At 42.7% G+C, this 20,767-nt stretch overlaps 1 protein-coding gene across 1 annotated transcript in view; it reads right to left on the reverse strand.

Annotated features, from left to right (window-relative positions):
- Window positions 1-20,767, reverse strand: part of CPPED1 (calcineurin-like phosphoesterase domain containing 1) — a 160,279-nt gene that overhangs the window by 25,484 nt on the left and 114,028 nt on the right. Inside the window, exon 6 of the mRNA XM_006894522.1 lies at window positions 18,115-18,537. Within this exon, the coding sequence (XP_006894584.1) occupies window positions 18,115-18,537 (423 nt within the window). The remainder of the gene's footprint in view (window positions 1-18,114; window positions 18,538-20,767) is intronic.

Below are 20,767 nucleotides of genomic sequence, written 5' to 3' on the forward strand. Positions count from 1 at the left end.
GATGTTGGGTTAGAGAGTCAGTGGTCATTTTTTCCTGCCTTTTGATGTGTTTGCTTATTGCTATTGATTGACTTGTGATTACTGCTTTGGTTGTTTCCCAGAGGTTTTGGTAAGTGGTGTTTTCATTGTCAATTTGTTTCAAGAAACTTTTTAATTTCATTTTTTATTTCTTCTACTACCCAGTCATGTTCAAGCAAGGTGTTGTTCAGCTTCCAAATGTATGGTTTTTTCTCCTTTATCATCCTATTATTAATTTCTAATTTTGTAGCCTTGTGGTCTGAGAAGATACTTTGTATTATTTCTATGTTTGTTTATTTGTTGATGCTTTCCTTGTGACCTAAAATGTGATCTATTCTCCAGAATGTTCCATGTACATTGGAGAAGAAGGTATATTGCGCTTTTTTGGGGGTGCATTATTCTATATAAATGTCTATGAGATCAATTGGTTTACTGCACACTTTAATTCTTCAGCACCTTTGTTGAGTTTCTTTCTGAGAGCTCTATATTTTCTTGAGAGTGATATACCGATTTCTCCAACTACAACAGTGGTGTTGTCTATTTCCTTTTTCAGTTTTGTTAATGTTTGCTTTATGTATTTTGCAGCTCTATTGATGCATAGGTATTATTGTTATGTTCTCTTGTTCTACTGACCCTTTAAGCATTATGTAGTGATCTTTCTTGTCCATTTTGATGGCTTTTGCATTAAAATTTATTTTATCAGAGATTAATATCATTACTCCTGCTTTTTTCTGGTTGCTTTTTGTTTGGTATATTTTTTCACACCCTTTTATTTTTAGTCTTTCTTGGTCTTCGTTTTTCAGGTGTGTCTCTTGTAGACCATATATTAATGGATTTTGGTTTTTTAATCCAATCTGCTACTCATTTTCTCTTCAGTAGTGCATTCAAACCATTCACATTCAGTGTGATTATTGAAAGGCATGGTTTTGTTGCTATCATTTTGTTTAGTTCTTTTTGGTGTTGTTGCTAGTTACTTTGGTCCATCCTGCTTTCTGTAGCACCTCTGTTAGAAGGAAGTCTCTCAGTGTTTCCTGCAATGCTGGTCTTGTTTTTATAAACTCCTTTAGGTTCTGTTTTTCTAGGAATATCTTGATCTCTCCTTTAAATTTGATGGACCATTTCACTGGGTGCAATATTCTTGGTTGTGTTCTTTTGAGTGTTTGATATATGTCATTCCAATGTATTCTTCCTTGCATGGTTTCTGCTGAGAAATCGGCACTTAAGCTTATCTGTTCTCCCTTACAGGTCACTCTTTGTCTCTCTCTAGCTGCTTTCAGAATTCTCTCCTCTTTCATTCTGGCAAATTTGACTATGATATGACTTGGTGTTTTTCTTTTGGGTTTTATTCTATATGCTGTTCTCTCAGCTTCTTGCATATATACTCTCTCATTCTTCATTATGCCTGGGAAGTTTTCTTCTAGTAATTCTTCCACAACTTTTTTCAATGCTTTTACTTGCTTCTTCCTTTTCTAGGATTCCAATGATGCACATGTTATTTCTCTTGATGTTGTCCCCCATTATTCTTAGGTTTTCTTCTTTTTCCTTCCTTTTTGATTCTGCTTTTTGCTCTAGCAGATTATTGGTGACAATTCTATCTTCTATTTCACTGGTTCTGTGCTCCATCTCTTCGACTCTGTTCATATGTCACTCCATCATGTTGACAGCATCTGAGACATCAGACCTCATATTTTGGATCATGGTTTCTTGTTTTTCCAGAGCCTCTAATGCCTTGTTTGTTTTTAACTGCATTGTTTTGGATTTTTTTTTTAAGTTCCTCCTGGTTTTTGCTTGTCCTGTAATTCTTCAAGTTTGTCTTCCACCCATTGAAAATATTCAATCATTGCTCTTTAAATTCTGTGTCAGAAAGTTCCATCAGACTTCAGGAAATCCATTGATACTGTGTCACTTTTTGTGAGTGACATTCTGCTTTACACTTGGATAGGGTGTGAGGTAGCCTGCTTCTTATGTGACTTTGCCGTGATCGAGTTTTTCATGCCTGAGGTGATTATAGGTTCTTAATCTGAAGTCACTGCTACAGAAGACGGTGTGGCAGCTAAGATGCCTATGTTTCTCTCTAACTTCTGACCCAAGGGGAATTTCAGTACAGGGCCTGTGAAAGTGGCCTCTCTGTCAGAAAATTGTTGCTGCTAAGTCAGACTAAGGCACTTCAGATTAAAGGCAATTAGTTGACTGGACGTGAGGAGCTGCATGACTGAGTACAGGGCATGTAAGGGCAGGGCAGGCATGCATGTAGATGTACGCCAGGCGTGCGTGAGCACAGATGCTCATCAGGTGGGCACACATGGGACCTCACTCAGATTTTAGCTATCTCAGTGGGCACATGTGGGGACCTCACTCAGATTGCAGCTGTCCAGCTCACGCCCACTGGGGCTCATGGACTGGCAGGGCTCACGGTCTGGTGGGGCTTGTGGTCTGGTGGGGATCCTCCATTCAACTCTTGTACTTCATTATTTCTTCTAATTGCATTAGCTTCTCTGCTTTCTAGAGCAAATTTCAGAGTCTCTTCTAATATCAATTTTGGTCTTTTGTTTCTTTCCTGTCTTTTTAATAATTTTTGTATCCTCCAACTCACCTGGTCTTTGATCATTAGTTAACAATGCATCAAATGTACTTTTGAGATGGTTTCTAAATTCAAGTGGAATATACCGAAAGTCCTATTTGGGCTCGCATGGATTTTTAAAAATTTTCTTTAGCTTCAAAATGAATTTGCACATGAGAAATTAATAGTTGGTTCTGATGGATGATATGGAGTTCTTTTCTTTCTCCACAGATAGAGTTGATTTAATGCCTGTGTTTCCCAATCGGGTGAGATCAACATTTATAATCCGAATTTATGTTGTTGAAAAAAGGATTTGCAATGAACAAGTTGTTGGCCTTAAAAAATGTGATCTCCAAGACCGTATTTTCCAATTGCTGAATCTTCCTCTCTGTTTTCACTTTTACATGCCATTCATCTTCACTGTATGTCTGGGCAATTTCAGATTATGGCAGTCAGTAAAAAAAATCTTCAATTTCTTCCTTTTTAGCTTTCATGTTTGGTGCATAAATCTGAATGATACTCAGATCAAACAGGTCTTCCTTGTATGTGTATGGATCTTAACCTGATCTTAACAGCACTTGACTTCAGGATAGAACTTGAAATACATTGATAAAGAATGTGATACCACTCTTAGTCTCCAGCACTTAATAAATTATATTCACTTCTGAAATGGTCTGTCTCTGGAAACTCTATGAACAGTGCTCAGGTCTTTTGTTCACAGGGTTACTATGAGTCATCCACAACTTATTGGCACTTAACAAAAATAAAAATTATTATATTGTTGTTGTTGTTGTTCTGTGCCATCGAGTTGCTTGTGACTCATAGCGACCCTATGTACAACAGCCCTAAACTCTGCTCTGTCCTGTGCCAGTCGCACTGTCTCTAACACACCCATCCCAATTACCCCAGTCACTAAATCAGTCCACCTCATAGAGGGCCTTCCCCTCCTGCGCTGTCCCTCCACCCTCCCAAGCATGATGTCCCTCTCCAAGGACCAGTCCCTCCTTACAACAAAGTATGTTAGACGGAGCCGCAGAATCCTTGCCTCCAAGGAGCCACCCGGTTTAACCCTTTACAGGATGAGTCTGTTTTCCTAGCAGTCTATGGTATTCTCAATACTCTTCTCCAGCACCACAGCTCAAAGGTATCAATTCTTCTTCCCTCCTCCTTAGTCACTGTCCAACTCTCTGATGCATAATAAGTGACTGCAACAACCATGGCCTGTATCAGACGCACCTTAGTCTCCAGAGAGACACCACTGCTCTTCAGTACTTTGGAGAGGTCCCTAACAGCAGACTGTCCCATGGCAATACGTATTTTAATTTCCTGGCTACTGGTGCCAAGACTGTTGACTGTGGAGCCAAGCAAATTAAAGCTGTGAACAATCTCAATCTCTTTACCATCCATCTTGATGCTGCCAATTGGTCCAGTGGTGAGAATCTTTGTCTTCTCCCTGAGCCTCAATCCATATTGGAGGCTGCAGTCCTTGACCCTCTGAAGCATGCACTTCAGGTCCTCCTCATAAAATGTTTTCAGTGACTTATGGAGTAAAGCTGATCCTTGAGAAAGCTGGTTGCCTTGTGGTTTTCAGTGCCCCTGGTGGCACATTGAGGTAAGCATAAAAGTAGTAGTAAGGACATTTGTCAGAGAAACATGAGTTTTAGATCCCACCCTATCCAGTAGTGAATAAGAGGTCAGAATGGAAGTTAAGAACAAAGAGATATGTTCTTTGAGCATCAATTATTGCCCTCTGCTGGCACTGCAGTTAAAGTGCTCGGCTCTTAACCAACAGAATCCACCAACCCTTTGCAGGAAAAGGATGCAGCTACTCTGTGAATATTTCAGACTTAGAAACTATGGTGCTGATCTACTCAGTCCTACATGGTACTATGAGTTCAACTCAGTTCCTTGGTAATGGGCTTGATTCAAGAATCAATTATTTCCTGTTAAGTCTTTAAGATACTTTCAAAACAGTATCAATCAACATATTAAGGATGAGAATTCAGGTGATGACATTGCATCACTGAGTGCTCACCTGGAGCCAGACAATGTATCCATCCACTGGACCATCCCCTCTGGCCCACACAAGAACACTAGCTACAACTGGTCCCACTGTACAGCTCTGTGATCTTATAAATATGACTCAGACTCTGGGACTTGAGCTCCCATCAGTAAAATGGGGAGAACCCTAGCATGTCACAGGGTGGCTGTGAAGGTGGTGGCAACAATGTGAGTAATAATGAAACAGAGTATTAGTGGTCTCAAGAAGTTAATTCACTTTTTGTATTGGTAAGGAGAGAAAACACTGGATTGAGCGCCATTGGCTGCACCATGAAGGAAATGAGGCTGGGAAACCCACCATCCCCAAGGGAGACTCATGCAGACCATGAGCCCAGGCAGGCAGGCGATCCAGGATGAGGCTCCCAGGCATTAGCAGCAGGTACACTGGCCTTTTGACCTGGACAAGCTGCAGGGAAGCTCCACATCAGGAGTCCCAACAATGCACAGGAAGTACCTTACCGGGCATAGATGGTTCAGACAAGTTAATCTCTTCTCTGTCTATGAACTTAAAAAGGATTTAAGAGTCAGAGAACCTTTGCCTTTTTTGACTAACATGTTCAATGTCCTCCCTATACCGTGGACTCTGCTTACAGTGTGTGCAAGCTGATAAGGGACACTCAGGACCCAGGACAAGGTCTACATGTGAGATGTCTTAAATAAATGAATGATATCCTTTCACTTCCAGACTCTCAATCAATATGCAAAAATCATAGTTATGTGAAATAAAAAACCAAGAAAATGAAAGCAAATCTTAGCTTATTTTGCACAGCAATATTCTAAATTTCTATTTATACTGTGGGAAACAGAAGGGGGGGGAGATACCTCCTAAATAAAAGGTTTTTACCCTAGACAGCAAAAATTATTAACTTAGCTGCTAAGTAAAAGGCTGGAAGTGCACATCCACCCAGAGGCATCAAGGAAGAAAGGGCTGACGACTGACTTCTTAAAATCTCAAGTTCTCTGACATAGACAAGTTACCAGAAGTCACAGCCAATTTGTTCTACTGGTTAAATGAAACCAAGCTCAGTCAAAAAGTAACCTGAACTAGTAGGAACTAAGACTGGTTAGCTGAGTTGGCGATATTTGAATTTCCCAAAGAATTCTCCCCATTAATTTCAAAGTGACACTAATTGTTATTTTTAATAAGTGGCCTAAAAAAAGATATAATATTTTGACTTCCTAAACTTAAACAGGCACTGCTGTTTCCCACTGCACTGGAGATCAATTTTTTAAATAAAAGTTTCAATTTTTAGCTGATGAATTATCACTGGCACCAGTGAGGGAGCCGTCATTGTACGGTTCATGTCCAGGTACTCAGTGCCCAGCTCGGAGCTGCTGCTCTTTGTTCAACGAATACATGTTGACTTAACTTGGGAATTTTGCAGCACACGTTTACACACGCCAGATTCTCAATTTATAAATATTTATTGTTGGGACTTAATTTTAACTTTAATTATCCCAACTGTCGAGGATACCTCCAAAGTGAGAAATGTTACCCATTCCTTCACAGCAGCTGTAGTTCCACCAGTCAGCTTTTTACCACAGTGTGTAGTGAATGAAACACAGATCCCGGGCAACTACAGCTCAATGTTACACAGTGAACTGACTGGAGCCTAAACCAGAGCCACTTCTGGAGTGCAAACTCAAGACCAAATTCTGGAAAATAATAGTTGTGAATGAAATGCAGACATTGGGACAACTAACTATTGAGTGATAGTCTACAATGAAGTGACTGAAGCAGAACAAAGAACAAGCCTTGGGGTGTGAACTCAAAACCCAAATCTAGAAAACAAATTACCCAGAGCCAAACTTCTCCCACTGAGACAGCTCCAGAACCTATGGACTCTTAAGTGTCTTTTTCATGGAAACGCTGGTAGAAAGAGGCCAGTGGGAGCTGTGGTTCACGGCACATTCTGTGGACACACTGGCTAGATTTGGAAAAAGAGAAAGGGGGAAAAAACCCTCAACAACCCATTCAAAGGTGTAAAGCACATGTTTTGTTTTGTTTTTTTAAAAAAGAGGAAATGATCACCTAGGAAGGATACTGTGCTACTTTATAAAAACAAGTTTAAAAAAGCAAATCATAATCACAATGAAATACCACCAGACCCCAGTAGCAGTGGCCAAGTTTAACAGGACAGTAAGCAATAAATGTTGGAGAGGATGTGTGGAGACAGGAAGTCTATACATTGCTGGTGGGACTGTAAAATGGTGCAACCACTCTGGAAGGTAGTTTGGCACATCCTCAAAAAGCTGAAACAGAATTTCCATATGACCCGGCTATTCCACTGCTTGGAATATACCCCAAGAAAATGAGAACTGAAGCACAAATAGAGACTTGTATGCCAATGTTCACAGTAGCGTTATTCACCATTGCAAGAACATGGAAACAGCCCAGATGTCCAACCACAACTGAATGAATTGAGAAATTGTGGTACAGTCACACGATGGAATCCTACACAGCAGTAGGAACAATGATTTTGTAAATTACCACCTAACTTGGGAGGAACTGGAGAGCTTTATGCTTAATGAAGCAACTCTGTCCCATAAGGACAAACACTATATAAAACTATTATTGTACAATGAGTATGAGGATCCAAGGGGCAAGGGGTGGAAGCAGAGGGGTGAGGATGGGTGGGGAGGTTGGGTTAATCATAGGGTCATATGATATGATGGAGAAGGAGAGAAGGAAATGGGAAAGATATGGTGTGAAAAACAATGTATTTGGACTTTGTAAATAGAACATGTTTTTTTTTAAAAAAAAATTAAAAATAAAAAAAATCACCTATCAGAGACCAAATGGCCAACATTTATTCTAAAGTAAGGATGACAAGGGGTGGCAGGTAAGCTGTAAAGGAAATAAATAGCATAATCACAAGAGAAACAATGAGAATGTTGACACAATGTGGAAAATGTAAGCTATGGCCCTAACACACAACATACACTGCTGTTGTTCTAGTCAGTTCTGATTCCTAGTCACCTGTGGACGACAGATCAAAGCTTTGTTCAGTGAGCTCTAGCGGTCTAAAGAAGCTGCGTTATAATTCTGAAGGCACATGGTTCGAATCCACAAGATGCTCCACTGGAGAAGGACGGGCAATCTCCTCCAGTGCCAGTCAGATCTGTCTCGACGGTACACAACAACAACTACAAAAAACTGTCCATTCTGGTGCCATCCTCACAGTCTCAGCTGTGCTTAAGGCCACTGTTACTGTCAATTCTCAGTGCATCTCCCTGAGGGCCTTTCTCTCCTTTGCTGACCCCTCACCTTTCTAAGCCTGCTGTCATTTCCTGACAACATGCCCAGAGTACGTGAGATGAAACCTCACCATTCTTGCACTGGCTGTCCTTAAAAGGTAAACTTATTCTTTTGGTAGCCTGTGATTTGCTATGTTGTTGTTGTGTACCATCAAGTTGGAATTAAACCATAGCTGACCTGCCAGCAGGTTTTTAGAGGCAGTAAATCGCACAGGAGGAGAAATATCCATTCTTGCCCCATGGAGCAGCTGGGGGATTTGAATCGCATCGCTCTGGGATTGCAGTGAAGTTTCTTATCACTAGGCCACCAGAGCTCTCTATAGGAACTGTTAAATGAGAACCAAATTTACTGTATAAACTTTCACCAAAAATAACAATACTTTTAAAAATAATAATAATAATAATAAATAAACTGAAAAGTCAAATTTTATTGGTTTTTCATGTAGTTCAGTGCTTCCCAAACTTACTAGCATATACTTCCTTTGATAAAATAAAATCACACCAGTTCCTCTTCTACCCAGAAAGCCCCAGACATGGCGAAGCACAGGCTGGCTTCACAGGAGCCAGCAGGATTTGTGTTCAGCTTCCCTTTCTCTGGTCTCTATTATATAAAGTCAACAAGTCCTTCTCTTTTTCAATCATAATGTTATTAGGAAACTGCAGGCATCTCCCCAAAGTGGACATGCCTCATCTTGTCTCAGAATTGTCAAATACACCCCTGCAAGAAGATTCAGCTTCTCCCACTGGCCCCTATGTGTGAAAACACTCTCCAGCTAATGGATGGGAGAGAGGCTGTTGACAAGCCTGCGAGGCGGGAGTGCTCACCAGCACCCCTCTGTAACCCAGGCACGGTGCTAAGTGCTTTCATATACACATCATCTTCACGGAGTCTCACATCAATGCCATGGGCTGCGATAAAATCCTTCATCCTTAAAGCGTTCCTGAGTCACAGTGACCCTGCAGGACAGAGTAGAATGGCCCCATATGCTTTCCAAGGCTGTAATCTTTACAAGGAGCAGTGTCATCTTTCTCCCAAGGTGCAGCTTCAGGGTTCTAAGCCCTGACCTTTCCATTCACAGCTGAACACCTAACTACTGTACTACCAGAGTGCATATCCCATTTCATAGGTGAGCAAATGAAGGTGGAAAGACATTCAAATGTCTTCTCTGAAGTCATGTGGCTCGGGAGTGAGTAGCCTAAGAGGACTGGAATCCAGGCTTATCCAGATTCATCCTGTCTGGATTTTTATTACTCCTACTGGCCTCCAGAAAGTCTCTGAACTTTGATAAATGTCACTAGTTGTAGAGGAGCTTCAAGTCTTTTGTTCACAGGGTCGCTATGAGTCATGCTGGATACAAAGGCAATCATCATCATCAACAACAACGACAACAACAACAACCAGTTTCAAATACTGTCTTACCTACCTACTACTCGCTCTATTATTAACTTTATAGTTACTTTACATTGATGAGCCAGTTATATTTTTTCCTAATATTGTGTATCATTGCGTTGGAACTGATTCATGGCTGACTCTCCAGTGGGTTTTCAGAGGCAGTTTAAACACATGAGAGGAGATAGCCCATCTGTCTCCTATGGAACAACTGGTGGATTCGAACCACATGCCTTCGGGATGGCAGCGGAGCTCTTTATCACTAAGGCACCAGAACTCTTTACATGTTAAAATAAACAGCATCCACGCAACAAGCCTTTTGGAGTACAGTGATGGTTCAATGGTCCAACTGTTGCCTTCTGTAGGGGGAACTCAGCTTTGATTGCTGGTCAATGCACCTCATGTGCAGCCCCAATCTATCTATTCACTTAGGCCTTCCTGTTCCTAAGTGGATTCAGCAGAGCATCCAGACTAAGATGACTCAGAAGAAAGGCCTGGCAATATACTTCAGAAGGTCAGTCACTGGGAACTCTATGAATCACAACTGTCCAATCCACAACTAGTCATGTACAGATCGGGTGAAGGACTGGGAAGTTCTTCATTCCATTCCACTGTGTATGAGTTTACAATGAGTAGCGAGGAAGAGATCTGATGACAGTTAACAGTAAGTAAACTTTTTTTAAAAAAATTATTTGAATTTTGGGATTGCAGTGCACTAGGCCACCAAATCACACACATTTGAATTTTATTTGATGCTGAAGCATTTACAAATACGGAATTTGCGTGTCGTCCTTGTGCAGGGGCTATGCTAATCTTCTCTGAGTTATTCCTATTGCAGTCTATGTGCTGCCAAAGTAAGCACAGCAACTAAAAATTAAGTGTGCTCAGAGTCCATCCCTCACCATCACATCATGTACTCCCAGCGGTATGTGTACTGCACTCAGTCTGCCTTCCACTAAGGAAGCAGAGAAGACATGTCCTGGGTGGATCCCTTAGTGAATTAGAGAGTTTCCACGATGGGCTCGATAGACGCGCTCTGGAATTAGATATGTGTGTAGTGAGGAAAAGGTGTTACCCTCTAATGGGAACATTTTTCTAAGCCAAAGGTTGGAGAACTATAGCTCCCAGACCCACTGCCTAATTTCATAAATAAAGTTTTATTGAACCATAACTATGCCCATTCATTTATCTGTTACCTAGAGCTGCTTTTATGCCACAACAGGGTTAAGTTATGAAAAAAGACCAACTGGCCCACAGACACATGAAGAAATGATCAAAATCACTAGCAATAAGAGAGATGCAAGTCAAAACCACAAAGAGGTACCATTTCACTCCAGTGGCAGTAACAAAGTTTAACAGGACAGCAAACAATAAATGCTGGGGAGGATGTGGAGAGATTGGAACTCTCATACCCTGCTGGTGGGACTGTAAAGTGGTACAACTGCTCTGGAAAGTAGTTTGGCATTTCCTCAAAAAGCTGAATACAGAAATTCCATATGACCCAGCTATTCCACTGCTAGGAATATACTCCTAGGAAAATAGACTTGAGGCACAAACAGAGATTTATACACTTATGTTCATAGCAGCACTATTCACATTGGCAAGAAATGTCCAAATGTCCTTCACCAAATGAATGGATTGAGAAATTATGGTACCTTGACACAATGGAATATTACATAGCACTCAGGAGCAATGATTTTGTAGCATTTGATATATATAACATGAGAGTATTACACTGAGTGAACTAACTCAGTCTCTTATGGACAAATATTACACAAGACCCTTATTGTAAAAATAGAAGGATAACTAGTAAGATATAGATAGAAGTCCAAAGGGCAAGGGGAGGAGGACAAGGGAGCAGAGGATTGGTGCGGGGGGGAATTCACTGAGATGGCAGAGTTTGGTGGAGTGAAGGAATCAGGAAAGATCCAATGGGGACCTGAAAAGATGGGCTAGTAGTGAGCACTGATCAATGGTGATTAATTCTATAAAGTGTCTGGTAATAATCATATGAAACCCAATGTGAATGAAGGAATGTGTGAAACATAATACACATGACTGAAACACAATGTATATGAATTTTGTCTGCAAACTAATATAAAAACAACAACAAGAAGACCATCTGGCCCACATAGCCAAAAATATTCACTATCTGGGCCATTACAGAAAAAGTTTGCTGACCCCTGCTCTTAAGACATGCATTTTCCATCTATATTCTGGGTATTATCTGTGCACTGCTAAAAAGCAGATCTGATCTAAATTTAATTCCATTTCATTTAAGCAGCAGTTACTTGTTAAGGGCCCATTATGTGCCAGGTTTGGCTAAGGTGTTGGGTTTACAGAGCTGGTATCCGCTTTACTGGCGTCTATAATCTAATAAAGGAGTGAGTGTATAAGCAAATAATCTTAGTACAACTCAGTAATATGTCTGAGCAGTTGCTGATTTTTTTATTGGCATGGATGTAATTATACATTGTGTTTAACTCATATACATTCAGGGGGGTGTTGTGTGTGTGTGTCTATGTGTTTCACACTTTCCTTCATTTACATTATGCTTCATACAATCATTTCCATGCATTATGTTTTATAAAATTAATCATCATTGGACTTCATCCTGTCGAGTGGACTCTGGAAACCTGATCCTTTTGTTCTTTAAAACTTTGAAGTTTTCAAACTATAACCATGAGCTAAGAGCTCACTCTTTTTCTAGACATTAAAAAAAAGAAAAAGCATAAATACTATAGATGAAACTCTAATTCTGTGAAATTACTCATTAACTTTTACAGGAAAGATCAACTTATTGAGATCTTTCCTAATTGCCAAATTTGCTCTGGGCTCTTTAATACACAGGTCTAATCTCCATGAGAAGAACAGGAAGAGAAAAGTTATCACACTATCAAGGGCAAATGTGGTCAGTTAAAGAGCTGGACTTTTGTTTTTTCAGATTAAGTTTTTAAATTGGATTCTATATTAACTGGGTCACATATTAACCTTTTGCTGGAAAAAGGCACGTGGGACGGAAATAATGTCCAGGTTCAAGCCAGATTTCATTATCTGTTATCTGTTTTTGCAACTCCAAGTAGGTATCAGGTGAATTAAAGGGAAAACCAATTTCTGTATCACAGAGACATGATGAAATTGATCCTCCCTGGGAAATAATGGGTCCTGCTCCACATCTGTGCATCTGTCCTGCCCAGCTAGCTGTTGATTTGTACTGACTATTGACAACATTTTTATATCATACAAAGAAGGTTTTTCATGAGCTTTAAAAGCAGAGACAGAAAGCATCCGTTTCTAGGGAAACCTGAGCACTGCAAAGCTGGCTGGTTTCCATTTGGGAAGCGCATCCCTGCACACAAGGTGCCCATTGTATAGTGACACCCCCTCCTCCTCATTCACCTCACCCATTTAAAAAAATTAATGCGGCAATGTGAACTGATTGTTGATGTTCGTTATTAAACCATTTATTCGTCCCACACAATGATTCAGAATTATTCACCAAGCTTGCTGGGAGGAAGCCGGGTTTTACCTCCACAGTGGTTTAGGGAGGGATATGCTCTTTAAAAGGGTATTTTGTAACAACACAATTATCATAATTAAAAGCTACCCCGAAATTCTGATGAGCTTTTGACATATTTTTGAGGACTGGCATTTCAGCACAGGAGACAGAGGAGACTGAAATAGTATTTGAGAATAACACTGCTGGGAGTGGGGTGGGTGGGGAAACCAGAGGCAACATTAAACACCAGCTGTCATCATCACCCCCAGTTTAATTGTGGTCTCTACGGTAATCAATTTACAAAATGTCATTTGAGCTCCTGGCTTTCCACAATGGGTTCGAATGATGTTGTTGCTATCTGAATGATTGTCTGCATTCCTGGGTCTTGGTGTCTGTGACTGTCACCCTCCAAAAAGCTCCCCAACTATACTAACTAAACAGTTAGTTCTGCCTCTGCCAGGGCTGTCGACAACTGACTTGGGTCTTCTCTTGGCACTGCCCGCGACTTGTTCTGTGTTTGAAAGGCCACTAAAAAAGGGGCCTGGTTAAGCAAGTCACCCAAACTGACAGGTAATCACAGAAAGGGCACCCACCTCTGGTTTTCCCTCTTAAGCAGGTTTAGGTGCCGATCCCAAGGCCAGTGGTCAAAGGTGTAAGATGGAAATGGACTGTTCTATGGGTAAACTTGGAAGGGCAGCATCTGGGTCAGAGCAAAGGGTACCAAAGACCTTAAGGGTCCTTCAGAGGATACCAAAGAGCTTAAAGTCCTTGAGCTTGAGGGGCTGCACTTGCTAGTGCCATTAGCATGTTGACTGGTCTGCCATGTGCCAGCATGCCTAACCCCAGATTTACCGCCTTAGCAGGAACCAACTCCTCCATGGGGTTTCTGAGGCTGTAAATCTCTACAAGAGGAGACTGCTCATCTTTCTCCCTCAGAGAAGCTAGAAAAGTCAAACGACCAACCTTTCAGCTGTCAGATTTGTTATGTACTAAGCCAGCAATGCTCCTTTGCCTGGCATACAGTGGGTGCTTAATAAGTGAGCTGTCTGTCAGCCGATATAGGAAGGACCTGAATTCATTGTGCTCTGTCTTTTATTTCACAAACCCTGACGAAGCATGTGTTAAGAGCTAAAATCTGAGCCGTGTCTCCTGGATGGCAGACCATGGACTCTGCCCTTCAGAAGCCGATATTTTAGTGGAGGGGTCAGATGCAGAAACACTGGCAATGCAGTTTGGCACTTTCTGTAGGAACCAGCCCAGACGTGTCCTCAGAGCTCCTTGGTGGTGAGGGCGAATAGACAATGACCAGGTGGAAGGAGTGCTGAGAGAGAGGGGGCTGCAGCAAAGGCGGAGAGCAAGATGGGCTCCATGGTTGGGAGCCAGGCCTTCTGGGTGATGAGGCCTCAAAAGACTGTGGCTTTGAGTAACATGCCCCACCTGCTGCCAGGTGGAGAAGAGCCCTGAATGAGGCAAGAGTGGACACAGGGCGAGCAGGTTGAGGGTGTTGCTAAGACCCAGAGAAGAAAGGATAATGGCAGCCTAATGAAGTGGACAGGCTGGAGCAAGACTGTTGTTAGTTGCTGTCAAATCAGGCGCTGACTCATGGTGACTCTATGTCAGAAGGAATGGAACTCTCTCTGCCCAGTTCTATGCCATCTCTACGATCAGTTGTGACCTGGACTGCTGTGATCCATAGAGCCGACTGGTGGCTGATTGTCAGAAGTAGATGACCAGGCTTTTCTTCCTCATTTGTCTTCGTTTTAGAAGCTCTGCTGTACCTGGTAGGCATCGTAGCAACATGCAAGCTTCAGTCATATACAGCTGGTGGCTGCACATAAGGCAGACTGGCCAGGCAGTGAATCTAGGTCTCCCTCATGCAAGGTGAGAATTCTACCACAGAACCACCACTTCTCCACATGGAACAATTTAAAAAATATAGAATATAAAAATATATATATATAGAATTACTCTGGTGGTAGTGACTGGAATCTTGCAAGAGACTGCAAGAAACCATCTAAGATGCAACAATTAATTGGTGTCTCCTTGTTCAGAACAAATACTGGAATCTTGCAAGAGACTGCAAGAAACCATCTAAGATGCAACAATTAATTGGTGTCTCCTTGTTCAGAACAAATACTAGTGAAAAAAAGAAAATATTCAAGGAAACATTTAGTCCAAAGGGTTAGTGGACCATGCAAACCACAGCGTCCACTTACTGAGACTGGAAGAACTAGATGGTACCTGGTTTCTACTACTGACTGCTCTGATCAGGATCACAGTAGAAGGTTCTGGACAGAGAGGGAGCAAAGTCATGTAGAAATCATGTACAAATCCTAAGAGATCAGAACCAGTGTGCTAGAGACTGGAGGGACTTATGAGATTATGACAGCCTTCACACCTGGAACTGAACCCATCTCTGGGGATCAACTTTCAGCCAAATAATAGGCAGATCTATAGGATGAGTAGGGAGCTCTCTGGTGGCCCAGGAGTAAGGAGTTGTGCTGCCAACCCAAAGGCATGCAGTTCAAATTTACCAGCTGCTCTATGGGAGAAAGATGGGCAATCTCCTCCTAGGAGATTTACAGCTTCTGAAAATCCACTGGAGGGTCAGCTGTGGGCCGGTTCTGACTTGATGCACACAACAACTTAACAAGACAGAGTGAATAATAACATCCAGGAGGAATGATCTCATTTACAACGAAAGGGCAGCATTTGTCCAAGGATAACCAGAAGTGGATCACCAGGCTCAGAAGGAGAAGGGACAGGAAATAAGGTGGAATAGAGGCAAGGAAACCACAGAGACAGCAGGAAGTAGACTGCTACACTGAGTTGTGAAACAAAATGCATACAAATTACTCAACAGAAAATGGTTGATTTGCTCTGTAAGCTTTCACCTAAATGACAACTAGGGGTGGGGGGAAGCAGAATTAAAGGGACTTGAGATTAGAGTCCTACTGAGCAAAACAGACTCAACTCAACAGCATTCCAGAGTCTGATGCCATTAGGAGTGAAATAATAAGCCGAACTGCTCTGCTCTGTTGCCTGCTCACCAAGCAACCTTCTGATTATAATTTGGCTTCCCATGTGGCTCTGTCTCCGGGAAAAGACTCCATTGCTGGTGTTGATGGGAATGGCTTAGTCTCACTCTCAATGAATCAAGTGACATTCTGGATGTGGGAACTGTGATCATCCGCATTCACCTCAGGGATACAGACAAGCTCCGTGTATACTGGCAAATCTGGCTTCTGAGGTGCTGGGCTGCGGGTCTGACTGGGGAGCTGACCTCTGCACCCAAAACAATGTCATATTCTGGGATTCTTGCTTGTGGGTAGCAGGCTTCTCCCAAGAGGAGTCTTCTCTCACCTCTCAATATCTGGAAAGCTTGTGGGCAGCATTTGCTCCATCCTATGATGGAGAGTCCTTTGGTAATTCAGTTAACATGCTTAGCTGCGAACCAAGAAGCTGCAGGTTCAAGTCTGTTCAGAGGTGCCTCAGAGGAAAGGCCTGGTGATCTATTTCTGAGAAATCAGCTGCTGAGAAAGAACCCTAGAGAAGAGGACAGTTCGACTCGGACACACATGTGGGCTCCATGAGTTGGAGCTCATGTTTTTTTTGTTTTTGTGGGTTTTTTTTTGTTGTTGTTGTTTTTATGACGAGAAGCACAGAACTTTGGGCCACCACCGACTGATTTATGCATGTGGGGAGCAGTCACGAGGATGGTGTGTGTGCGCTGCTGCACCCTGGGTGCAGGAGGATTCATTTAGCGGCCCTGACTCTCGCTCTCCAGCATTATTCTCTGCCACAAAGCCGTCTCCGCCAGGTGCTGGTGCCTTCCCGACACCTCATTTCCTTGTCATCACAACAACTCTCTGCACCGACCCAGGCATGACATAAAATTTCAAAGGCCTTAATAGAAGTTTCTCAACTTCATCTCCATGGAACAGTTGGAAAATGTTTCCAATTATGCAAGCTTTTTGTAAAAGGTCTCTAAAATACAGAAGGCTATATTGCGCTTCACACAAGGAAATGCTAAACACATTTAATGTGCAAACAAGAATTGGTGGCTGCTTTATTTATTTATTTTTTTAAAATGAATGCTTCCTAATGGGGTCAAGGAATTTCTCTCTCCCCACCCCATACCAAATGCATGAATATATTTAAATTTGAGGAGAAGATAAAGTATACTCTGGAGAGATTTGAAAAGAGAAAATAAGATCAAAATAAGAGACACAGCAGCTGTCAACACTGGAATCCTGTCGAGTTGCTGGTCTGCAGAGAACTGCTCAGGATGCATGTTGGCTGTGAGGTGAGCGCTGTAGCGTGAGCAGGAGGGGACTGGGACTGGGGCTAACCTCAGACCCTGGCATCTTGTTTCATACCTGTGTACGAGCCATGTGTTAAATGCTAGGTTAGCTGACAATATGTAGCCAAGTGAGATGGGACTAAGCATGCTGCTCCCTCCCCTGATTGTGGAAGACAGCTCAACCCACCTCACTCAAGGCAAACAAGGCTGAGGCCCAACCCTGCCTGTTAAAAATATTCCTCAGGGGCTCATATCTTTAGAAGCAAACCAGCAAGACCCAGCTGTGCCCCTTAAAGTCACTTCCAGGGAGCTTTGGTGACCTAGTGGCAAGAGCTGCACTGCAATCCCAGAGGTGTGCTGTTCAAATCTACCAGATGCTCTGCTGGAGAAGGAGGGGCAAGGTCCTCCTGTACCAGCCAGATCCGATTTCACGGTACACACAAAAAATAGTAATTTTTTTTTAAAAAGTCACTTCCCAGGGTCCCCCAGGTCACACTTCACTCAAAGCAAATAGCATGTCCAGCTCTGCCCAGTAAAGCCACTGCCCAGGACCCCCACTCCATTAAAGGGCAACTTCCAGGCCCAGCCCTGCCCTTTACAGCTGCCTCCCAGGGCCCCAGGGTCACACCTCACTAACACTGCTGTGGGGTTTGACTCTTACAGATCATCTGTCCTTGAGCAAGTTCCTGCTTTCTGGAGATAAGAGGAATGTAACCTCGTCCCCTTTCAGCATCTGCACTTCTGCCGAGGGTCATGAAACCACCTCACGACCACCCCAACCCCCAGTCCCAGCGCTGGAACCCCACCTCCTCTTCTCTGAGGGCCTGCTCTGAATCCTCTACAGGTTTCCTGTCAATTCCTCTCCACTGTCCAGTGAGAGAACAGCTACTCAAAGTCCCATTTCACTGATGCAGACACTGAGGCTCTGAACATTAAGCAGTACTGTGCAATCCATACAGCCAGAGAGATCTTTCTGGGAGAAATAAATGAAAACCTCATCTCCAGACCCCTGTGGTCCCTCCTACCTGCTTTGGTGAACCTGTCTGCCACCTCCTGCCGCACCAGCCTGGTGAGGTTGAAGTAGTCGTCCTCTTCATCCATGCTCTGGAGAAACAACGGAATGTGCTGGAAGACAATAGCATGCTGGCATTGGCGCTGCCCAGCAATGCTCAGCTGCTCGTCTAGCCACTGGTCCTGGGCCTGCTTCAGGGTGGGGCACCTGGAGGCATCGTAGAAGAACTGCGAGTTGAGGACCAGGAACAGGACGCCCCCAACCCAGAAGCTGAAGTAGTCATCTCCCCACGTCTGGCAGAACTCCTTGACGGACTCAGCTGTGGGGATGTTGCCGATGTCGTGATTGCCACTGACGAAGACCAGTGGAATCTCGCTATCAATGCTCTTGAGCACTCGCTGAAGGTCTTCGGTCTGTTCCTTCCGCCAGGGCATTCCTACAAGAGTAAGACAGCTTCAGAGAGAGGCCAAAGGATGCTTATGCATTACAGACAAAATAACCTAGCACCCACTCAACCAGGTACATGGAAATAGAGCTAATAGTAATAATTACAACAGAAACAACAAAATGCACAGCTGTCAAACTGATTCCAACTCATAGTGACCCTCCAGCAGGTGTCCAGGGCTTTACATCTTTACAGGAAGAAACTAAATCTTCCTCGCTTGGAGCAGCTGGTGGAATCAAACCACTGACTTTTTGGTTAGCAGCGCAACACATAACTAGGACACTAGAACACTTTAAAGGTAAAAATGGCTAAAAGCAGATTAACAAGTTAGCTGAAAGGCACTCTGAGCTGAAGAACTCTCAGAGTTGGAAATCCAATGTGCTTATGGTCATCTGACACAAACATGCAATCAGTCTCAAGGGTCACCATTAACAAATAAGTCACCACTGTGCAGAGTGATGCTCATATGTACCAGAGCACAATTGTGGCCATAAAGGTCTTAAGTGGCTGAGTATTCTGAATCAAATTGCCAAGCCTTTCTCTAGAAGAACCTGTGGGTAAATTCAGTCATGTTTCCAGTTAGCAGCTAAATGCATCAACAGTTTGGATCGCCCGGGGCCTCCAGCATTCAATATGCAAAACTCACTGCTGTCCAGTCAAGTCTTACCCACAGCCACCCTCCATCAGGTCTCCAAGGCTGTAAATCTCAACAGGAGAAAACCTCCCAGCTTTTCCCTGAGGAAAACCTGGTGGATTTGAACTCCTGAAAACTCCGGTTTAACATTACAGACTATGTCACCAAAGCTCCAACATTCAAATTCTTGTTGTTGTTGTTAAGTGTCGTCATGTCGTAGGTGACTCATAGCAACCCTATGAATGAAAGACCTGAACACTTATATAACTTTCATCATTTCTCCACGTTCATAAGAGTTTCCGGAGGCAAGCTATTTTGGAAGTAGATGTCACTCCTGCTTCCAAACTTGTTTTAATTGGGAAGCTCCACCAAACACTGTCCACTATGGGTAACCATTATCACATCTGACACATCAGTGTCACAGTGTTTAGCATCACAGCAACCACGAGTTACCTCTGTACAGCAAATGGACAGACCAGTGCTATACCACGTAGAAGAATGTTTTACCCAAAACAGTTAAAACCAGGCCTGAGGGCTGCAGATTAAAATTACCCACCTTTGGCTTGGTAGCACAACTTTCTACCCACTAGGCCAACAGAGTTAGCTCTATGTTTTTATTGTTATGTGCCATCGAGTCACAGACAACCCATAGCACCCCTACAAATGAAAGACCAAGTGAAGCTTAATTTCTATCTTCTATTTGGGTGAAAGGGAGCTCTGCTGGTTTGAATTAACTAGGTGTTGTGCATCAGAAATGTGGACAATCTCCTCTTGTGGGATTTACAGTCTTGGAAACCCAGTGGAGGATAACTATGAATTCGAACCAACTTGAGGGCAATAAATGAGATTTAGGTGAAAGGAAGTCTGGTGACACAGTGTGTTAAATGTTGTACTATTAGGTGAAGGGTAAGTGGTTCAAATCTATCAGTTGTTCCATGGGGAAAACATGGGTAATTTATAGCCCCATAACGATTTACGCCACTTATAAAAGTGGACCAGGAGGCTGTTGTAAGAATGGAGCTGGGGAGCACTACATGGTTTGGAATTGGGAAGGGAGTGCATCAGGGACGTATTCTGTCTCCATACCTGTTCAATCTAGATGCTGAGAAAATTATCCAAAAAGCTAGACTTTATGAAGAGGAGTGTGGCAAAGGATTAGAGGGAGACTCATCAATAACCTACATTATACAGATGACACAACCTTGTTGGCTGGAAGTGAGGAGGATATGAAGCACTTGTTGCAGAAGATCAAGGAATGCAGCCTTCAGTATGGATTATGTCTCAACATCAAGAAAACAAAGATTCCTACCACTGGACCAATAGGCAGTGTCATGATGGATGGACAGGAGACTGAAAATGTCACCAACTTCATCTTGTTTAGATCTATAATTAACATTTTTGGTATGAGCAGTAGGAAATAAGGAGATGCATTGCACTCAGAAAATCAATGCATTTAGGGACCTTTCCAAATTATTAAGGAGTAGTGATGTTAGTTTGAGGACTAAGGTGCATCTGATTCAGGACATTGTCTTTCTGATTACTAGCTATGCATCTGAGACCTGGACAATGAGTAAGGATGACAGAAAA

The sequence above is a fragment of the Elephantulus edwardii genome, unplaced genomic scaffold, assembly GCF_000299155.1.
Source record: "Elephantulus edwardii isolate Elephantulus edwardi_28Jun2011 unplaced genomic scaffold, EleEdw1.0 scaffold00145, whole genome shotgun sequence".
Classification (NCBI taxonomy): domain Eukaryota; kingdom Metazoa; phylum Chordata; class Mammalia; order Macroscelidea; family Macroscelididae; genus Elephantulus; species Elephantulus edwardii.